The sequence below is a fragment of the Cherax quadricarinatus genome, chromosome 1 (assembly GCF_038502225.1).
Source record: "Cherax quadricarinatus isolate ZL_2023a chromosome 1, ASM3850222v1, whole genome shotgun sequence".
Classification (NCBI taxonomy): domain Eukaryota; kingdom Metazoa; phylum Arthropoda; class Malacostraca; order Decapoda; family Parastacidae; genus Cherax; species Cherax quadricarinatus.
This window is the reverse complement of record NC_091292.1, coordinates 82,937,642-82,958,048: the sequence shown is the minus strand read 5'-3', so window position 1 is coordinate 82,958,048 and position 20,407 is coordinate 82,937,642. Positions and strand designations below refer to the sequence as shown.

The following is a 20,407-nucleotide window of genomic DNA, read 5'->3' as shown; positions in this document are numbered from 1 at the left end:
TTTTAGCTTTCTGCAGAAACCAAGGTTTATTCCAAACCTATACTTTTTGTGAATATAATACATTAAGAAATACACGAACATGTGTCCACTTGAAAAAGCAGTAAAATTCAAGTTAGGTGTAGAGTTTGATCATTGTTAGCAGAAAGTAGAAAAATGAATGTATATGTAACTGCTCAAATCTGTCATGTATTAACAAGTTGAATGAATGGTTACCAGTAGTACAAGGGGGGGGGAGATTTTGTTCTACTCGTATAGATTTAGTGTTTTGTATGTGAATACCCCTCAAGGAAGGTTCCTTGATGTTGGTGAGGGGCTCTTGATTTAGGGAATTGGATCTGTGCTCCAGTTCCCCGAATTAAGCCTGAATGCCTTCCACATCCCCCCCCCCAAGGCGCTGTATAATCCTCCGGGTTTAGCCCTTCCCCCTTGATTATAATAATAATTGTATGTGAATAATAATGAAGAAAAATATATTTTAACAAAATATCACATCAAAAGGAAAATTCAGTGTTATTGTGGGGTGTGTGATGTGACAGTTACATGATGCAGCAAGTGACAAATAATCTGAAATGAAACATTTGTCAGCCCTACTGGCAACACTTTCATCTTTTATACAAATACCATTTTAAATTTAATTGTCAATCTACTGCATGAGCTTTTATTCCTGTATTGTTATACTACTTTGTTTGTTCCCTATTATCCTCAGCACTACCATGTTCCTGCAACTTTTTCTGCCCAGGAGTTCATTTGCTATATGAGCCATGTGGTTTACAGCTTTAAATTAACAATATTGTGGAAATAAGTGATAAAGAAATGTTGGCCATGGAATTATTTCTCTTGTTACATACTGATAAATACATAAACATTGCTCCATATGTTCAATCAAACATGTTTGTGCTTAACTGTTTTCCCACAAAGAAATAATCTATGAATTCATTCTCATGGCCTTGTGCTGTATAGCCCTTGTGGCTTAGCGCTTCTTTTTGATTATAATAATAATAATCTCATGGCCTTGAGTAAAATAGAATTTCAAAAGAGAGTAAATGATATTAACAAGGGTAAATAATCTTATTATATAATGCCTTTATATGCCAAACATTAGCCAAGTATTAAGTTTGTCAGTATTTAAGGGTGGAGGGGGAAAGGTTCTAATACTGTACAATGTTATTACAGTTTAAAAGCCTTGACTGTTTGGCTTTTCACTAACAGGACATATACTTAACCTACTTCTATATCTATTACCAGATTTTTCTCTGTGTAATAGATGTGTATGAATGCCACATTTAAATTATAAATGAATGAAATGAGTTTTTGTAATGTCTAAAGATGCAAAATGTGATTTTTAAAGCATTTTGAATGTCTTGAAATGTTGTTTATCTTGGTCAGTAAGCCACTATGAATAGGTCATCATAGTTACAATCAGTCAAGTACCCAGAAAAAATTATTACACGAGAGCTGACTGAAGGTTGGCTTTAGCTAAAGCTACAAGATGGGGTTGGTGATTTTTTTGTGAACATAAATATAAAGCAAGTGCATTATTTTTAAAAAAATGAAACTGTCCAAAGTCTCCCTTCATTAGTATATTAGTGAACTGAGTAGTAATGAATATACAGTACCACTATATAAACAGTACTACTTAATACACAGTACTTATGCACCATGCCAGTGTTTGAAAACTGATCTCGTACAGTATATTTTTGTGAATGTACAGTATAACTTCAAGGGATCTATTGATGCTGGTGAGGGCTTCTAAATTCTAGTATAATTGATGCTACCCTCCTCCTTTCTTAAATATAATAATTCCCTTGGCTCAAATCTAATTACCTTCCTCCTGAATATAATACAAAGGTAATAGTACAAGAACACTGTGTAAACACTCGCATCACATTGTGTATAGAGTGTCATGTTTTACCTTCATTAATGAGTGAGTGACACCATGTCACAATTGATTTTACTATTTCATTTTCATTCTTCATGTCAGATTGTCACTTTCCTCACATTACAAACTCTCTGTGTTGGCTTAGCGCTTCTTTTTGATTATAATAATAATAATAACAAACTCTCTGTAATGTGAGGTAGGTTTGATCATTTTGCACTGATCAAACCTACCTTCCATTCCCTAGATGCTGTATGACCCTTACTGCTTTAGCACTTCTGCATGAAAATAATAATATAATCATAGTAATAATGTCAAATTTCAAAATCTGCTATCTTACATCTCAAGTCTGTTCATTACATAAAGTATACAGTGGTACCCTGACTTACGAGTGCCCCAACTTATGAGTTTTCAGAGTTACAAGCATCACTCAGTTGATTTTTTGCTTTGAGTTGCAAGCCAAAGTCCAAGATACAAGCGAAAAAGAAAAATATTTACTGAAAATGACATTTGGCAAGAACCCCAGCCTAAATAGCACAACAAAAGGTGGTTTTGGGACTTGGTACTTATAAAACTATGCTAGTGTGATGTTCTCACTGGAGGTAATCGTGTAATTGTCTTTAGTTATTCTACAAAAAAATAAAGTTAAGCTTTTGACATTTGCAAAATATCTTGCCCTTTACACCCACACAAATCCCAAAATATTTGGAATATTTCCAATATTTCACAAGCCAGTTGTAGAACAATCATATTTTTATGATTCCTGTCAATATTATTGCATTTACTTCAGTAATAAATGGTGGGTTTCATGAAATAAGTCAATAACTATCGAGATATTCATATATCACTGCACTAGTGATCTAGTGCAGTTAGCCTCTCAAAAACTCCGTTTTCTCTTACCCAGGACCAAAGAACGTTATAGGAAGGAGCAGTAATGGTTTTATATACTCGGACTGGTCCCGGGCACTCGCCATATTATGGCCTAATTTATTCATTCTAGAGTATATGTTACTTATAGTGTTTATTATGTCTTATTAGATCAACTGTGATAGATAAGTAAGCAGTAGAGTTAATATTAGCATTATAATGAAGTATTTTCTCCTGCCCTTGGGGTGGTTTTTTTGGGGGGCTGGAACAGACTAACAGCATTTCAATTAATTTCAATGAGGAAAATTGATTTGATATACAGTATGAGCAAACTGAGTTACAAGCTGTCACAGAACAAACTAAACTCGTAAGTCAAGGTACCACTGTACAGTGTTCTACAACAGTTGAGTGTTCAGAAAACTTTAATGTACTTTAGATAAGATATGAGATAATATTTCGTTTGGATTTTTAACCCTGGAGGGTTAGCCACCCAGGATAACCCAAGAAAGGCGGTGCGTCATCGAGGACTGTCTTATTTCCATTGGGCTCCTCAATCTTGTCCCCCAGGATGCGACCCACACCAGTTGACTTACACCCAGGTACCTATTTGCCGTTAGGTGAACAGGTCAACAGGTGTAAGGAAACGTGTTGAAATGTTTTCACCCTGCCGGGAATCGAACCCAGGTCCTCCGCATGTGAAGTGAGAGCTTTGCCAGCCAGGCCACGGGGCCACTTTCATACTGCAATTAGTTTTTTGAAACAAATTGCTGAAAGTAAATATTACCCGCTCAAAATACATAATACTTAGTGCACAAATACTTTTATTATTCTTAGTAAATTTGAAAATGGTTTTTGCCAGCTTAACACTGACACACAATTTTTAAACCAGGATTGGCAAAACTCAAGTCAAAAGGTTAAGTTGTAGATCACTGGTTTGCTCTAATTCCTCATTAAAAATGAATTTCATTCAAGCGTCCACAGACCCTGTGGCCTGGCTGTGATGTTGGTGAGGGGCTCTTGATTTAGGGAATTGGATCTGTGCTCCAGTTCCCCGAATTAAGCCTGAATGCCTTCCACATCCCCCCCAGGCGCTGTATAATCCCCCGGGTTTAGCGCTTCCCCCTTGATTATAATAATAATGTGGCCTGGCTGGCAAAGCTCTCTCTTCACACATGGAGGGCCCGGGTTTGATTCACAGCGGGGTAGAAACATTTCAACGCGTTTCCTTACACCTATTGTCCTGTTCGCCTAGCAGCAAGTAGGTACCTGGGTGTCAGTCGAATGGTGTGGGTCGCATCCTGGGAGAGATCAAGGACCCCAATGGTAATAAGACAGTCCTCAGATGACCCCACAGATGTAAACAACTACAGGCCAATTTCGAACTTACCACTCTATGCAAAACCTTCGAAAAACTTATGCACAAGAGATTATACTCCTTTATAACAGCTCAAAGCATCCTCAACCCCTGCCAATTTGGCTTCAGAAAAAGGAAGAGCACAAACAACGCAATTGTAAAAATGTTAGACCTGCTTTACACTGCACTTGAAAAAAAAATGAATTTCCATTAGGACTATCAACCTAAGGAAAGCACTGATGCAGTAGACCACAGCATCCTGCACCACAAACTTGAGCATTATGGCTAAAGAGGCCACACACTTACATATTTCAAATCCTACCTAACAAGCAGCAATACGTCTCTATTAAGACAGGGAAGTGTCCTTGGTCCCCTGCTCTTCCTCGTGTACATCAATGATCTACCTAATGTTTCACAACACCTTAGCCTATTCTCTTTGCTGATGATACGACATATGTCATCTGCCACCCTAATCTTGTCTCACTTAACACTTGTTAACGAAGAACTGGTAAAAATCTTGACCTGGATGACTGCTATTAAACTTACACTTAATACTGACAAAACCTACATTCTGTAATGAGGGCAAATTCCTGGGCCTGCACCTTGACAGCAACCTGAAATTCGACACCCATATCCAACAAATAACAAAAAACAGTATCCAAAACAGTTGGGATCCTCTAAGATACGTTAATACGTACCACAATCAGCCCTACTCACACTATACTATTCACTCGTCTATCCCTACCTTACCTATGCTATTTGTGCCTGGGGATCAACAGCAGCAACTGACCTAAAGCCAATAATAACCCAACAGAAAGCCGCAGTAAGAATTATCACATAATCCAATGCAAGACAGCACACATCCCCACTCTTCAAAGACCTAAACGTACTCACCATACAGAATATTCACACTTACTATTGTGCAACCTATATTTACAGAACCATAAACTCTAATTTTAACCCTGAACTAAAACAATTTCTTGATAGTTGCAACAGGACCCAAAGACACACCAGACACAAAAATCTATGACATTCCCCGCGTCCGGCTAAACCTATACAAAAACTCGATGTACATAAAAGGGCCTAAAATCTGGAACTCCCTGCCTGAAAATTCCAGAACCGCAGACTTGACCACCATTTTACAAAACTACCGTTAAAAAACATCTCGTCTCCCTAACACACCCCATCATCAGCTAACCGAATGAAAACCACCCAGTTCTCTTTTTTTTTGTATCATGAACACATCCAAAACAATATAGACTTACTCTCGTTATCTGTAATTCCCCCATAATTTATACCTACACTCAGCCAAATGACTGTAAACATAAAATTCCTAATATAGCTATTGCCTATTAAATCTTAAGTTAGTCCTATTAAATCCTAAGTTAATCCTAAGTTTGTCTAAGATACTCTTCCAGTATGGCTTTAATAGAAACAATGTAACATGCCAAGACAAATCGAATCCCATTACTAAATCTACCATTTGCAATATATTATATTTGTACTACGTAACTACTTTAAACCTAATTGTCTGTACCTAACTGGGAATGTATCTAATATGTTCAAATGTACTTCTCAAATATAACCTATATCAGTATAACGTAAGAATTAGTATTAGTCTGCCTAGGCACGATTGTGGCCTGGTCACAGACCGGGCCGCGGGGGCGTTGACCCCAGGAACTCTCTCCAGGTAAACATGTAAACCACACACTGTAAGCTTTACAAGGAAATAAATATCTGAATCTGAATCTCATGCACTGCCTTTCTTGGATTATCCTGGGTGGCAAATCCTTCGGGGTTAAAAATCCGAACGAAATCTTATCTTAAAAAAAAGTCTTTCCCTTGCTTGTAGCATTATTTTAGTCAGCATTACCTGTACCCAAACTACTGTACATTCAAGTCACTTATTTCCACAAACCTTTTCATTCCTTTGTGTCTTATGTAAAATAAAAGCCAAGAGCACCAACACAGGGCTGCTCAAAGTTATACAAGAGCAGGGGGTTTGACCCAATAGCTACGAACTGTACCAGGTGTCTCCACACTAAGCTTTGATGAAAATTGCACCATTTGGTCATCTACCTCTCCCATTCTGTCACTGATCACTCCCGTTGCTATCTGTTCACCTCTGTCTGTTGCTGGACCTTTAATAATCACATCAGGAGTGTTCTCTCTGATGTAAGCCACAGCAGGGTTGAGAGAAGCACGTGACTCCTCTGCAGGCTTGGGAGGCACCTCGACAGCTTTCCACCCACCGTATGAGGAAGACTCCACTGTATTTGCCTTTATGTGTTCATGCTCTTTAGGTGCATTCGGAATGTGGGAATAGTGCGAGCTGTATTCTGTAAGGTACAAAGGAGTAGCTGTCTTTGGGGTGGACTGAGCTATTGCGATTTCTGTAGGTTGAGTTGTAAGCAAATATTGTGATGTAGTGGATATGTGCCTATATATGGGTCTTAACTCAGTAGGGTCTGAAGATCTGGAAGGAAGCTGATGTAAGTGTGTTGGTGTCGGGCTAGAGGGCAACGTAAGTGTTAGGGGAGACTGAGTCTCAGTTGTGGTCGAACTTGTAGTTATTACTGGTAGGCGAGGTGAAATTTGTGGACCTGAGAAAGGGACTGGACGGGGTATGGAGACATATGACTGCAGAGGACTATGGAGTGATGGAGGCTTGGTATCAACTTTAGCAGAGCGTTGCTGTGACCGTGGTGTTGGTCTTGGCCGAGGCGAACGAGATTTGTTTCTTTTACGTTTATGTGTGCCTCGCTGAATTGGGAGCACACTGCGTCGATCAGCAGCTATAGGTTCGGGTTTAGATGTGCCAAAACCTAAGAAGGACCAGAAAACGTCAGAGTATGACTGCGTTGTGGTTTCAGGATGGGGGTAAATTGGTACGGGAACAGGAATAATGCCAGATGGAAACTGTTCATTTATATCTCCACCTACTTTCTCAACACCATGCATGGGGGGAAATCTGATCTTGGCAGCAATTATTCCTTCCTTGTGTTCATCACTCACTTCTTCTATTACACCGCTAACGGGAACTACATGAGAGGCCGAGGCACTGTTATTTACATTTTCCTCACGAACCTTAAGGGATAAACTGACATCGGTTGGGATTTTATCTTCGTGTAAGGTAGATATCGCAGAATCCATGGGACGCCCGTATATAACAAGTGGCAGTTTCTTATCTTCCTTTGTGGTGATGTCCTCGGATGCATGTGGCCAGATTGTAGGTGGTGCGTTTACCAAAGCCTGAGGAGTAGGGAGCAAGGGTGGGGAAATGCGATTAACTGCCTCTAGTGGGTATGTTTTCACTTCCTCAACCGGCATGGCAATAGGCGTGTTGTGGCTGGTCTCAGCTGCCGGGATCTTCGTCAGTGGGGGAGAGATGCTGAGACTTGGTAAAGGGGGGGGAGGCGGAGGCAAGAAGGATGCGTCCCGAAAAGTGACAGGGGGAGGAAGGTCTTCGTTGGGTAAGTTGATTATCGGTGCACCAAGTGGAGGCTGCTTAAACGGCCCAACAACCATTACTTTCTGTGCATGTTCAGGGATGGGCCCCTGAGTCAGCTGATACTGAACCCCAACAGTGTCTGTTTTTTTATTTGTGTACACCTTATCTCCAGCACTGTTATTATTTAGCAAGGAGCCTGTCTCATCACCACGACGATTCACATTTTCACGTCCAAAAAAATTAAAATTTTCTAGGAAAGATGGACGCTTGCTTAGCACTGGACGTCTGTCAGGACGTAGTGGCCGCGGGGAGGTGTTGAACACAGATGCTGAAGGGCCCTGAAAACTGAAAGTTTCCTGCTGGGGAGGCGCATTGGGGCGAAACTGAGGGAGCACATTTGGCTGTGGTCGAATGAGATTTTCATCTTGTACACGACGTTTTGGCAGGTTTCCCGCTTCCGCAGGTAAATTAAATCCAGGCTCAGGGTGATCAGCGACATCCTGAGGGTGGGGTGCAAGTGTACCTGTAGCAGGAACTATCTGAAATGGTGGATGTACCTTACTGAGATTTTCCATAGCCGTAAAACCCAGTTCGTGAGGACGAGACTGCCGCAGTGTGGGTTGGGGAGGTGGAGGGTTAAATCGTGGGGAGAGACCCGAGAAGAGTGCTGGAGGCCTGAGTGTAAACTGGGGTTCCTTAAGTTTTGATAGGTCTTGGGCAGGTCGTTCATGGCGAGGAAGGCCAGATGGCTGCTCTGAAAATGAAGGTGGAGGTGGTAAGAAAGCTGCAGGAACAGATGGTGGGGGTGGGGGTGGTAAAAAGACTGTAGGAGCAGATGGTGGTTGATGTGGCGAAGATGGGCGTCTAGGAGGAATAGATGGCCGATTAGCAAATGGAGGTGGAGGTGGGGGTGGCAAAAATGGTCGGCTGGGTGGATGTGGAAGAGAAGACAAGGGTGGTGCAGGAGTATTAGTTGACTCTGTATTGAGGGTAGGTAGAGGGTGGGGCCTTCTGGAAGGGAGGCTAAATGTGTTTACCACTGGGGGGATTGACTGTGGAGAACCTGTGGCAAAATGATCAGAGTCATTTTCGTTTACTAAAGAGGTAAAGTTTGACGGCTCTCGTCCTGATGGGAGGTAGGGGTCAGCTTTAGAGGGACGGAATGGCTGCACTTCTTTTTGTTTATCAATGAGGGAAGGTTTAGACTGAGTACTGATATTTGGGCGTGGCTTTTCAACTGGAGGAATTTCCTCCTCAGCTCGTGTTGAATGTAATTGTGGGTTCGAGGGAATTCGTGTTCCGTATGTTGGGATACGAACAGGCTTTTCATGTAATGGTCTCCGTGTAATTCCAAATGTATGGTGCCATAAGTTGTCTGGCTGAGTAGTAGATGGTTGCGTAGTGTGGAAAGGTGTTGTAGTAGGCTGGAATGTGGTGGTAATGTGAGGTGTAGTCCTAATGCTTTTGGTTGGGCTATGTGTGATTCTAGTATCTTCTGTAGGCCGGCGTGTGGCTCTGTTGTCCTCAGATGGACGACGTGTGTATCTGAGTGGTGGGATGCTTGCGGGAGGAGAAGGCTTTTCATGTGAATCTATGTAGGCCAGCTTGGGATCAGTAGAAGCGTGAGTAGGATAGGGTTTAGGGTGTGACAAATTTGGTACATTGATAAACGGTCGGAAAGATGGGCTAGTTGGCCGAGAGTGGTAAGGTGGAGTTGTTGGTTGATAGCGATCATTCTGTATCGTAGGTTGAGTATGTGTAGTGTGGGCCGTTGGTGACATAGATGGGGAAGAGGGAGTCGTCGGTGGGTCAGTTGGGTGGTAAGAATTTTGGGAAGAGACAGTTGTACTAGCAGTGGTCTGAGATCTCTCTATGGGCTTCTCTTCATTCGAATTGTTGGCTACTTGTGTGTCCTGGTTTGCCGGTGCGATAACATTGTTGGCGTTGCCTTGGATTTTGGTGCTGGCATAGCCCTTGGAGATAAGGGGGCCAACTGGACGGTAGCGGTGGTGGGGACTGAAGGTGGAGCCGTTGGAGTAGGTGTGCAGAGGAATCTCCAGCAACCCATGGAACTGTGGTGGGAAGAGTGCAAATGGACTTATCTCATTGTCCTCTGGAAGGACAGTGGCAGAGAGTAAGTTGTTCGTCTCTGGAGGCACCGTCGTCGCCAGTGGGTACCTGCAAATGTAACTGGTGTTAACAGATGGAGATTGAGGGTCACTGACAGTCTATTACTCCTTAGTCAGGCAATGTCATCTTTCCATCTGTTATTTACCCACCCATTTGTAATCCATATGGGATTAGAGCTTATTTTTAATATAATAATAACAATGCAACTTATACAAACATGTTTCAGCATAGCATCCACATCCAATCATTTCACTTATCCACTCACCTACTCAAAAATCTCATCCATTTACACCGTCTTTGACTCACGCACTGACCTACAACACACTGTGTTCCACGACTTACCTGAAGTTGGCCTGGTCCGCCTGCTTCATGACGGCAGAGAGGAGTGTAGGGTCAGCATAAGATGGTGCTGGTGGAAAAGAGTCGGGCAGATTGTAGCCCTGAAAAAAAAGTCACTCTGTCTAGTCTGTACAAGTTTACTTACTAGTATTTCATAAAGTTCTAAGCTCATGTGGATTATCCATCGCAAGGAGTGTTGGAGACTATCCTCTGCTATGAGAACTTTGTGTACTCAGTTATGTTGTATATTTGCACCGGTTTAAAATATGCAGTTTTTGATAAGGGGTTGCCACACTGGAGGTATTAATATATAATTGAGGGAATCCTGTGAGTATCAGTTTCGTGTTCACCGGACGGAGGAACGAGCTCCCACCAATCCTTTAGGGCTTAACGTAATAATCACTAATGATGATAATAATTTTGACGATGCTATTCTTTGAGTTCCTTCTCCAAGAAATTATAATCTTACTACCTGAATGAAAGTAAAAAGCTTACCTCTAATTAGGTATTATATGATACCTACAGTCTCAGCGCTTCCCATGAATCTAATAATAATCACCATAATAATAATAATAATACTTAAGAGAGGTTCCGTGATGCCGGTGAGGGCTCTTGATTCGAGGAATTGGAACTGTCCTCCCCTTCCTTGGATCGACTTTGATTGCCTCCCAGAATAATAATAATAATAATAATAATATCTTTGGAGTAGCAAAACAGACAGTACTTTGATATAATTTATTTTGCAACCCATTATTTTTATTATCGAATCTAAATATATGTGTGGAAAATACTGTATATATTTTCCAGAAATTCAGTATTTATATGTAAATAGATGGCCATACTGTATTTAATAATATTTGTCATAGAAAACGGAAAGCCTGCGTTTGCATAGACGGGACTCGCCATCTTGGTTTTGAATTGGATACAACGTTAATTTAATGGGAAGAATTTTTCGTGCTCTAGAGGTTAAAATTGGATTGACACCTCTCAAATAGGAGGCAAAATTGTTGGATGTGCATTCCTACATAACTTGAGATATCAGACGACTGGACAAGACAGCTCCAGGAACCTCAGATAAGCTCTCTAGATTTGTGTGTAATTCTGGCCAGCATTATTTTCATAGATTTAGTAAGAGTGAGGTTTTCTGAGTATGATACACATTAATCTCCAGTCAAATTGGTGAGTGATATTAAGATATATTTTCCTTCTGTTATGTAATTGTGTATATATATAACCATTTATTATTTTTAATATACAGTCCACAAATTTATATATTTACCAGCATTCCTGGTGTATGTATATAGTATATTTCATTTAATTAATAGGTCCAGAGCAACTTGTGGATATGACAGTGGTAGGTATCGAAGGGGGACATTTTTTGCGACCTAAGTGTCCCAAATTCCTACTTGTCTAACTGATAAATAATAGTTATTGTTCATTTACTGTTATGTATATAATTATACATCCAAGTAAATGCAATTTTCCACAATATGGTTAAGGATATCTTGTGCTGTATATCCAGACTGGAAATTTTTACACGTTTTCCGGATTAATTTACTAAATAATAACAACGTAAGGTTTGTTTAGGGAGGAGGTGGATAAACTATAGACTCAAATACATGCTTAGATGTACAGAATGGTTCGTAATATGTCACTGTGGATAAAATACTTCGACTTTTCTTGAACATTTGGGAGTGAATTCTCTCTGAATTCATTAATTTTATAGCATTCCAGCACATATAGGTGAAAGGTGCGTCAATAGTCCATCTAGCACAGTTTACATTTAGTTACGTCTACATCTGCTGGTAGTGGTGATTCAGCCTCCCATTGACAGTGGTAACCGAGCCGGAGGAAAAGTGGCATCCAAGAGTCTGCCTATTTTGTTGGATGCACCATTAGGCATGTGGCTCCTCCTGCATAAAGAATGATGATAGGTGGACTGAATGGTGTAAATCTCCCTCTGTCTCAAGTCAGCGAACTTCAACTGAAGTTCTTTTCGTATTATTGTCCTCAAACTACTAATTGACAAAGCAAGATTGTAATCTACCCTCTCCTAGAAGATATGCCGTTGTTAATTAGTTGTAACATGCATCTGAATACCAATGTGGGAAGAAATTCACAGATGTATACTCTAATTTCACCGTCTACAATCCTACTATACTTGTCTGGCTTCTGACATAAACATGCCACAGCTGACATTCATGGAGTTAAAAGTTTTTATGGATTATAGAGAATTTACTACATGGACGCAATTGAGTACAAAGAGTATAGCAAACAGTTCAGTTTGAAGAGAAGAGGCCAAAGTGTTGATGCATGCTCCAATATTTATATGAGACCCGTCACTGTGTACAACACTGCCAGCTGCATCAGTGGTGAACACAACCATCATCACAGAGGCGTCGTAAGGGGGGGGGGCGCCCCGGGTGACACCATCTCTAGCGACGCCTCTGCATCATCATACATAATTTGTAGAAAAGGTTGGAGTCCAGTCCCTGGACCAATTATGTACCTCTGTAATCTTTTGACTACCGCCCACAGGATGGGTATGGGGTGCATAATAAACATATTAAACTAACTAAAGACTTGTAGAAAAGGATGCTGTGTGACTAGGGCATCAATGTTTTTTTAATGATTATTGTACTGAACAGAATTTAGTAAATATATTGTTAGACTATTTAATTAAATAGGACGGAGGACAACTCCCTCAGAGATGTCTAGTTAGAAGATTTGAATCACATTACTGATGCCCCTAAATGACCACCATAAGCCTAGCAGTTTTGTGATGATGATGTTGATAATAATAATAATAATAATAATAATAATAATAATAATATAATCCTAAAATAGGACAGACGACTTTCTGTTGAATTTTTATTTTAATCGAATGGAGGCGCTAAACCTGTAAGAATCATATAGCGCCTGAATAATGGGAGGCGAACAGATTCAACCTAAAGAAAAGGATAATAAATTTAGTTCCCTAGATAAAGAGTCCCTCACTGGCATCCAGACATGTCCCTTGAGGGAACTTTGTTGAACAGGTAACATCTAACTTAGTCGCGAAGTCATCCACCTACATCCATTCTGGCTACTTCACGTTGGACTATACGTCAATTGGGAATATCACAGGCAGTCTTAAGATGTCATAAAGTGGTACAGTAGATAGCGAAAGGGTGTTTACTTGGAGTTTACCTGGAGAGAGTTCCGGGGATCAACGCCCCCGCGGCCCGGTCTGTGACCAGGCCTCCTGGTGGATCAGAGCCTGATCAACCAGGCTGTTGCTGCTGGCTGCACGCAAACCAACGTACGAGCCACAGCCCGGCTGGTCAGGAACCGACTTTAGGAGCTTGTCCAGTGCCAGCTTGAAGACTGCCAGGGGTCTGTTGGTAATCCCCCTTATGTGTGCTGGGAGGCAGTTGAACAGTCTCGGGCCCCTGACACTTATTGTATGGTCTCTTAACGTGCTAGTGACACCCCTGCTTTTCATTGGGGGATGTTGCATTGTCTGCCAAGTCTTTTGCTTTCGTAGTGAGTGATTTTCGTGTGCAAGTTCGGTACTAGTCCCTCTAGGATTTTCCAGGTGTATATAATCATGTATCTCTCCCGCCTGCGTTCCAGGGAATACAGTTTTAGGAACCTCAAGCGCTCCCAGTAATTGAGGTGTTTTATCTCCGTTATGCGCGCCGTGAAGGTTCTCTGTACATTTTCTAGGTCAGCAATTTCACCTGCCTTGATAGGTGCTGTTAGTGTACAGCAATATTCCAGCCTAGATAGAATAAGTGACCTGAAGAGTGTCATCATGGGCTTGGCCTCCCTAGTTTTGAAGGTTCTCATTATCCATCCTGTCATTTTTCTAGCAGATGCGATTGATACAATGTTATGGTCCTTGAAGGTGAGATCCTCCGACATGATCACTCCCAGGTCTTTGACGTTGGTGTTTTGCTCTATTTTGTGGCCAGAATTTGTTTTGTACTCTGATGAAGATTTAATTTCCTCATGTTTACCATATCTGAGTAATTGAAATTTCTCATCGTTGAACTTCATATTGTTTTCTGCAGCCCACTGAAAGATTCGGTTGATGTCCGCCTGGAGCCTTGTAGTGTCAGCAATGGAAGACACTGTCATGCAGATTCGGGTGTCATCTGCAAAGGAAGACACGGTGCTGTGGCTGACATCCTTGTCTATGTCGGATATGAGGATGAGGAACAAGATGGGAGCGAGTACTGTGCCTTGTGGAACAGAGCTTTTCACCGTAGCTGCCTCGGATTTTACTCTGTTGACGACTACTCTCTGTGTTCTGTTAGTGAGGAAATTATAGATCCATCGACCGACTTTTCCTGTTATTCCTTTAGCGCGCATTTTGTGCGCTATTACGCCATGGTCACACTTGTCGAAGGCTTTTGCAAAGTCTGTATATATTACATCTGCATTTTTTTTGTCTTCTAGTGCATTTAGGACCTTGTCGTAGTGATCCAATAGTTGAGACAGACAGGAGCGACCTGTTCTAAACCCATGTTGCCCTGGGTTGTGTAACTGATGGGTTTCTAGATGGGTGGTGATCTTGCTTCTTAGGACCCTTTCAAAGATTTTTATGATATGGGATGTTAGTGCTATCGGTCTGTAGTTCTTTGCTGTTGCTTTACTGCCCCCTTTGTGGAGTGGGGCTATGTCTGTTGTTTTTAGTAACTGTGGGACGACCCCCGTGTCCATGCTCCCTCTCCATAGGATGGAAAAGGCTCGTGATAGGGGCTTCTTGCAGTTCTTGATGAACTCGGAGTTCCATGAGTCTGGCCCTGGGGCAGAGTGCATGGGCATGTCATTTATCGCCTGTTCGAAGTCACTTGGCGTCAGGATAACATCGGATAGGCTTGTGTTAACCAAATTTTGTGGCTCTCTCATAAAAAATTCATTTTGATCTTCGACTCTCAGTCTGGTTAGCAGCTTGCTAAACACTGAGTCATATTGGGACTTGAGTAGCTCACTCATTTCCTTGCTGTCATCTGTGTAGGACCCATCTTGTTTAAGTAGGGGCCCAATACTGGACGTTGTTCTCGACTTTGATTTGGCATAGGAGAAGAAATACTTTGGGCTTCTTTCGATTTCATTTATGGCTTTTAGTTCTTCCCGCGATTTCTGACTCCTATAAGATTCCTTTAGCTTAAGTTCGATGCTTGCTATTTCTCTGACCAGTGTCTCCCTACGCATTTCAGATATATTGACCTCTTTTAGCCGCTCTGTTATTCTTTTCCGTCGCCTGTAAAGGGAGCGCCTGTCTCTTTCTATTTTACATCTACTCCTCCTTTTTCTTAGAGGAATAAGCCTTGTGCATACATCGAGTGCCACCAAGATAATCTGTTCTAGGCACGCATACATGTCTGAACCTCAATTATGTTGTGATCTGAGTATATTGTTTTTGATATGGTGACATTTCTTATCAGATCATCATTGTTAGTGAAGATGAGGTCTAGTGTATTCTCCAGTCTAGTAGGCTCTATTATTTGCTGGTTTAAATTGAATTTTGTGCAGAGATTTAAAAGCTCGTGTGAGTGTGAGTTTTCATCAGAGCTGCCTCCTGGTGTTATTACTGCAACAATATTATTTGCTATATTCCTCCATTTTAGGTGCCTTAAGTTGAAATCCTCCAGGAGCAAGATGTTGGGTGCAGGAGCTGGAAGATTTTCCAGACAGTGGTCAATTTTTAACAGCTGTTCCTGGAATTGCTGAGATGTTGCATCCGGAGGCTTGTAGACTACCACAATGACTAGGTTTTGGTTCTCGACCTTTACTGCTAAAACTTCCACTACATCATTTGAGGCATTTAGCAGTTCTGTGCAAACAAGTGACTCTACAATGTACAGGCCAATCCCCTCCCCTTTTGCCTGTTCACTCTGTCACATCTGTATAGGTTGTAACCTGGGATCCATATTTCGTTGTCCAAGTGATCCTTTATGTGGGTCTCAGTGAAAGCCGCGAACATTGCCTTTGCCTCTGCAAGCAGTCCACGGATGAAAGGTATTTTGTTGTTTGTTGCTGGCTTTAGACCCTGTATATTTGCAAAGAAGAATGTCATCGGACTGGTGGTATTGTTGGTACTGGGGGGGGGGATTTTTTTTCCGGCATTAGTATCTGTATCTGTTGGTTTGGAGTGGAGGCCATCGACTGTGGCTCCACTCCAGGAATGACTGGATTTCGTGTACGATTTCTGCCATTTCCTGCCAGTTTTTTTTCCTTCCTGGCACTAAAAAACCTCTCCCTCTTGAGTGGCTGTGGCTACCCAGGTTTTCCCATGGCCTGGATGTTTTGTATCTTTTTGTCCCCTTTGGATGGTGTGCCTGGCAATTTAAGTTATAGCACAGTCTTTCCTGTACTGAAGAGGGACACATTTCAGGGTGAAAAAGCTTACAGGAAGGGAGTTTGCATTTTCCTGTTGTCATATGGGCATGGCATTTTCTAGGGTGGTCATAGTTGCACGTCCCGTCTGTTTTTCCAGATTTCCCATGTCTGCAGATACCAAGTGCATAGTATGTGCACAGGCTTGGTTTCCGTTTGCCTTGGGTTTCTGTGACTGTATTCCCTGTTGGTGCATGTTTCCCTGTCTTATTCATATCCTCCCTAGCACCAACAATGGAGCTCCCACCAGTTTTTGGTAATATATCCTCACTATTGCTAGTGGAGTCCTCTTGTTTGCTATTTCCTGTGGTATTTCTAGTTTGCAATATTGGTTTTATCTTATCTTTGACTACACTTGTTTCCCCACTACGGCTCCTGTCCCCTATGAGGTCATTTATATGTATTCCTTCCTGCGTATAATTCCCGACTACCTGGACAAAATCTCCAGCTTCACCATTACTGTCTCCCAGGACAGTACCTCCAGCTTCACCATTACTGCCTCCCAGGACAGCACCTCCAGCTTCACCATTACTGTCTCCCAGGACAGCACCTCCAGCTTCACCATTACTGTGTCCCAGGACAGCACCTCCAGCTTCACCATTACTGTCTCCCAGGACAGCACCTCCAGGTAGTAATCTTAATGACTCGCATGCAGTAGTTAGGCTTTAAACCAAGCTAGTGACATGGTGTCCCGTAGCTCGATCGCTAGCGCACTCGGCTCACACACTGAAGTCCGGAGCTCGAATCTCCGATACGGCTGAAAATATTAGGGACGTGTTTCCATAAGACACCAGCTGTCCCTGCTCACCCATCAGTGTAAGTCGACTGGTGTGGGTCGCATCCTGGGACAAAACTGACCTAATTTTCCCGAAATGCTCTGCATAACAAGCGGCTTTCTGTATAGTAGTATGTCACTGATATCAGCTAGGCCTGTATACCTTGTACATGTACTTGTAGAAATAGAGATATTATATTAGTATTATTATATAAAATAATGTTGGACTTGGGACTCACTGCCACAGTGTCTCCGTAGGGATCGTCAGGAACCTTATCTTGGTCAGGAGCATCTTTGGTGTCGTCGACGTAGTTGGGAAGCTCATCAGCACCTCCAAGGGTAAGAACCCGACGGTTGTTGTAATGAATGGAGTGGTAAAGTGGGTGTCTGGGGAGGTTCTCTAGGTCCAGCCGACCTTGACGCGGCCTGCTGGCGAGGTCTCTGTTAATGGTGTCAGCATCAGTAGTGGCGGCATCAGCAGGACGGTCCACCAGCACAGCCGCTATCACTATCACCACCACTGTTGTCATCTTCAACACAATAGTCTTCTCTCTCATCTGAAAACATGAAAGGCCAGTCATAATTTGTGATATACTAAGGTGTACAATATTCTTGTGATGTATAAATGTATAAGCATAAACACACAGAAGTAAGAAATGGAAATGAATCACAGGGATGTCAGAAAGTCATTTTTTTGTGGAGTCAAATTTATAAACAATACACTAATTTCTAACAAGATATGAAATGTGGCCTGGTAGGCAAAGCTCTTGCTTCACATGGTGAGTGTCCAGGTTCGATTCCCGGCAAAGATAGAAACATTAAAGATAAAGATAAAGATTTTTATTTCTTTGCAAAGGTTACAATGTGTAATTACAATTTTGATTTGTTAAATACAAAGAAAGCCACCATCACGCCAGGGCATTTCAGGCGTGTTTCCTTACACTGGATAAATTAGACACATGTGCAAGACTTGAGTATCTTTATTGAGAAAATGCCTCGCCACACAGTGGCTTCATCAGCCCAAACAAAGGAGAATGGTGAAGAACAGGAGGAGTTTGAAGTAATCAGTCCCTCAGCTTTGAGTCGATGTAATCAGTCCATCAATCTTGATGGACTGATTGCATCCATGTTCACCCATCAGTAAAATGAATACCTGGGTGTCAGTCGACTGGTGTGGGTTGCATCCTAGGCCAAAATTAACCTAATTTGTCCGAAATACTCTGCATGACATGAGGCTTTCTATATAGTAATATGTCAATGATGTCAGTTAGGGCTGTATACCTTGTATATGTACTTGTAGAAATAGATATTATATTATAAAAAGTAATCTACCTATGGAAAATTTTCTAGGGGTGATTACCTGTATGTACCTCAACATTATATACATACAAGTAATCTCATTGGGAGACAACCATATTGTTTACCGTAGTCACCCCGTGTAGACATGTGAGAAAACTTAACCACCCCTGGTCACGGCAAGTGGTTCCTTCGACCTCACAATCTTATCCATATCTATCCGAGACCAGTATGGATTGGATAGCACCCACAAGTACGATGCTACTAATTAATTGTGGACTGTATAGATTATATTAGTTTAACTGAATGAAGGGGGGTGGGGTAGGTTACACATGGATATATCCATCAAGGAAAACACTTGTACATAATCTCACCATTTACCAGATATTCTCTGGTGGTCACTTGATGTAGCTGGATCACCCATAACCTATCCAATTACAACATACCTAACTGGCCAGTATCAGTCTGCTATAACTAGAAGGGTTACTTAACTGTGGGTGATTGATACTCCTTATTCCCTCCATTCACCATCTCATTTCGATGTCCTGCTACACCGACACGGTTCTTATTCCAGCAGGACGAGGTATCCGTCGGTTTGTCCCGGTTTAGAAGTCGTGATTCCATAAAGCTTCACTATCCTCGGTACGAGAATCACGCGTTCACTAGGAGCAGGGCGATCTATTTCACATCCCGCATTCTCTTAACTCAATGTTATTATCTCTGATTACATTACCATTCACAAGACGATTTAACGTCTCATAATTATTATACACATTAGAGGTCACTCCATTAAGATCTGAGGCCGATGAGTGAGGATTAACACACGGGTATTTCCCCTGGACACACACCATGGCCGCGCACTAGTCACACCCGGTCAAACCATTATTCACTAATTTTACCACCTTTTTACGGTGGTCCCGTAAATCACGTTCCCTCACTCTTCACCAGGAACAGTTACGACACTTCCTATTATGAAGTGAGGCCCATATTAATCCTTAGGCCGCCGTGAATGCCAATTTCACAGCCTCCTCACTACATTCAAAACACTCCCGCCTCCTCGTGCCCCTGTTCGACCTATACCCCCGCACATCTGCGCAGGCGCAGCGGGAACCCAGTTGGTTCCATTCAAAATACAAATACATTTTGACCCAAGTCAACACATTAAACACTTATTGGGCACTATAGCTTCGGAAATTAAATAATTTCCACACTACCAGTGAACCACAGGATGCTCAATGTTGTGCATACACTGAAAAAACGAGACAGAGGAGGCTCTAGACTATACACCAATATGACCATATATATGTCAAATGTAATACCTATTTACAAGACAGGTAACAGGTCTCTAGCTTCGAACTATAGACCAATAAGCCTTACTTCCATAGTTGGTAAATTTGTGGAATCAATAATTGCCGAAGCAATTCGTAGACATCTTGAAAGGCATAAATTGATTAATGAATCTCAGCACGGTTTTACAATGGGGCGTTCCTGTCTCACGAATTTACTAATTTTATTCACTAAGGTATTTGAGGAGGTAGATCATGGTATCCAATATGATATTGTGTATATGGACTTCAGTAAGGCTTTCAATAGAGTTCCATATCAGAGGCTGTTGAGAAAACTTAAGGCACGCGGAATAGGAGGAGAATTTTTTTCCTGGGTTGACGTATGGTTGACAAATAGGCAGTAGAGAATTTGCATTAATCGGGAGAAATCAGAATGGGGGCACGTCACAAGCGGTGTTCCATAGGGGTCAGTGCTGGGCCGGGTGTTGTTCACAATTTATATAAACGACATAGATGAGGGAATAAATAGCGACATAAGCAATTTGCTGATGACACCAAAATAGGCCATCCAATTTATTCTAATGAGGACATTAGAGCACTCCAGGATGATTTGAATAGACTGATGCAATGGTCGGAGAAGTGGCAG

At 41.8% G+C, this 20,407-nt stretch overlaps 1 protein-coding gene across 1 annotated transcript in view; it reads right to left on the bottom strand.

Moving 5' to 3' along the window:
* Positions 1–448: 448 nt before the first annotated feature.
* The window catches only part of LOC128688640 (mucin-2-like), a 96,810-nt gene continuing 76,851 nt past the window's right edge, over positions 449–20,407 (bottom strand). Inside the window, exons 2-5 of the mRNA XM_070083195.1 lie at positions 17,419–17,736; positions 10,021–10,118; positions 1,012–9,726; positions 449–946 (exon numbers count right to left, since the gene is read on the bottom strand). Of these exons, the coding sequence (XP_069939296.1) occupies positions 6,081–9,726; positions 10,021–10,118; positions 17,419–17,736 (4,062 nt within the window). The 3' untranslated portion in view covers positions 449–946; positions 1,012–6,080. The remainder of the gene's footprint in view (positions 947–1,011; positions 9,727–10,020; positions 10,119–17,418; positions 17,737–20,407) is intronic.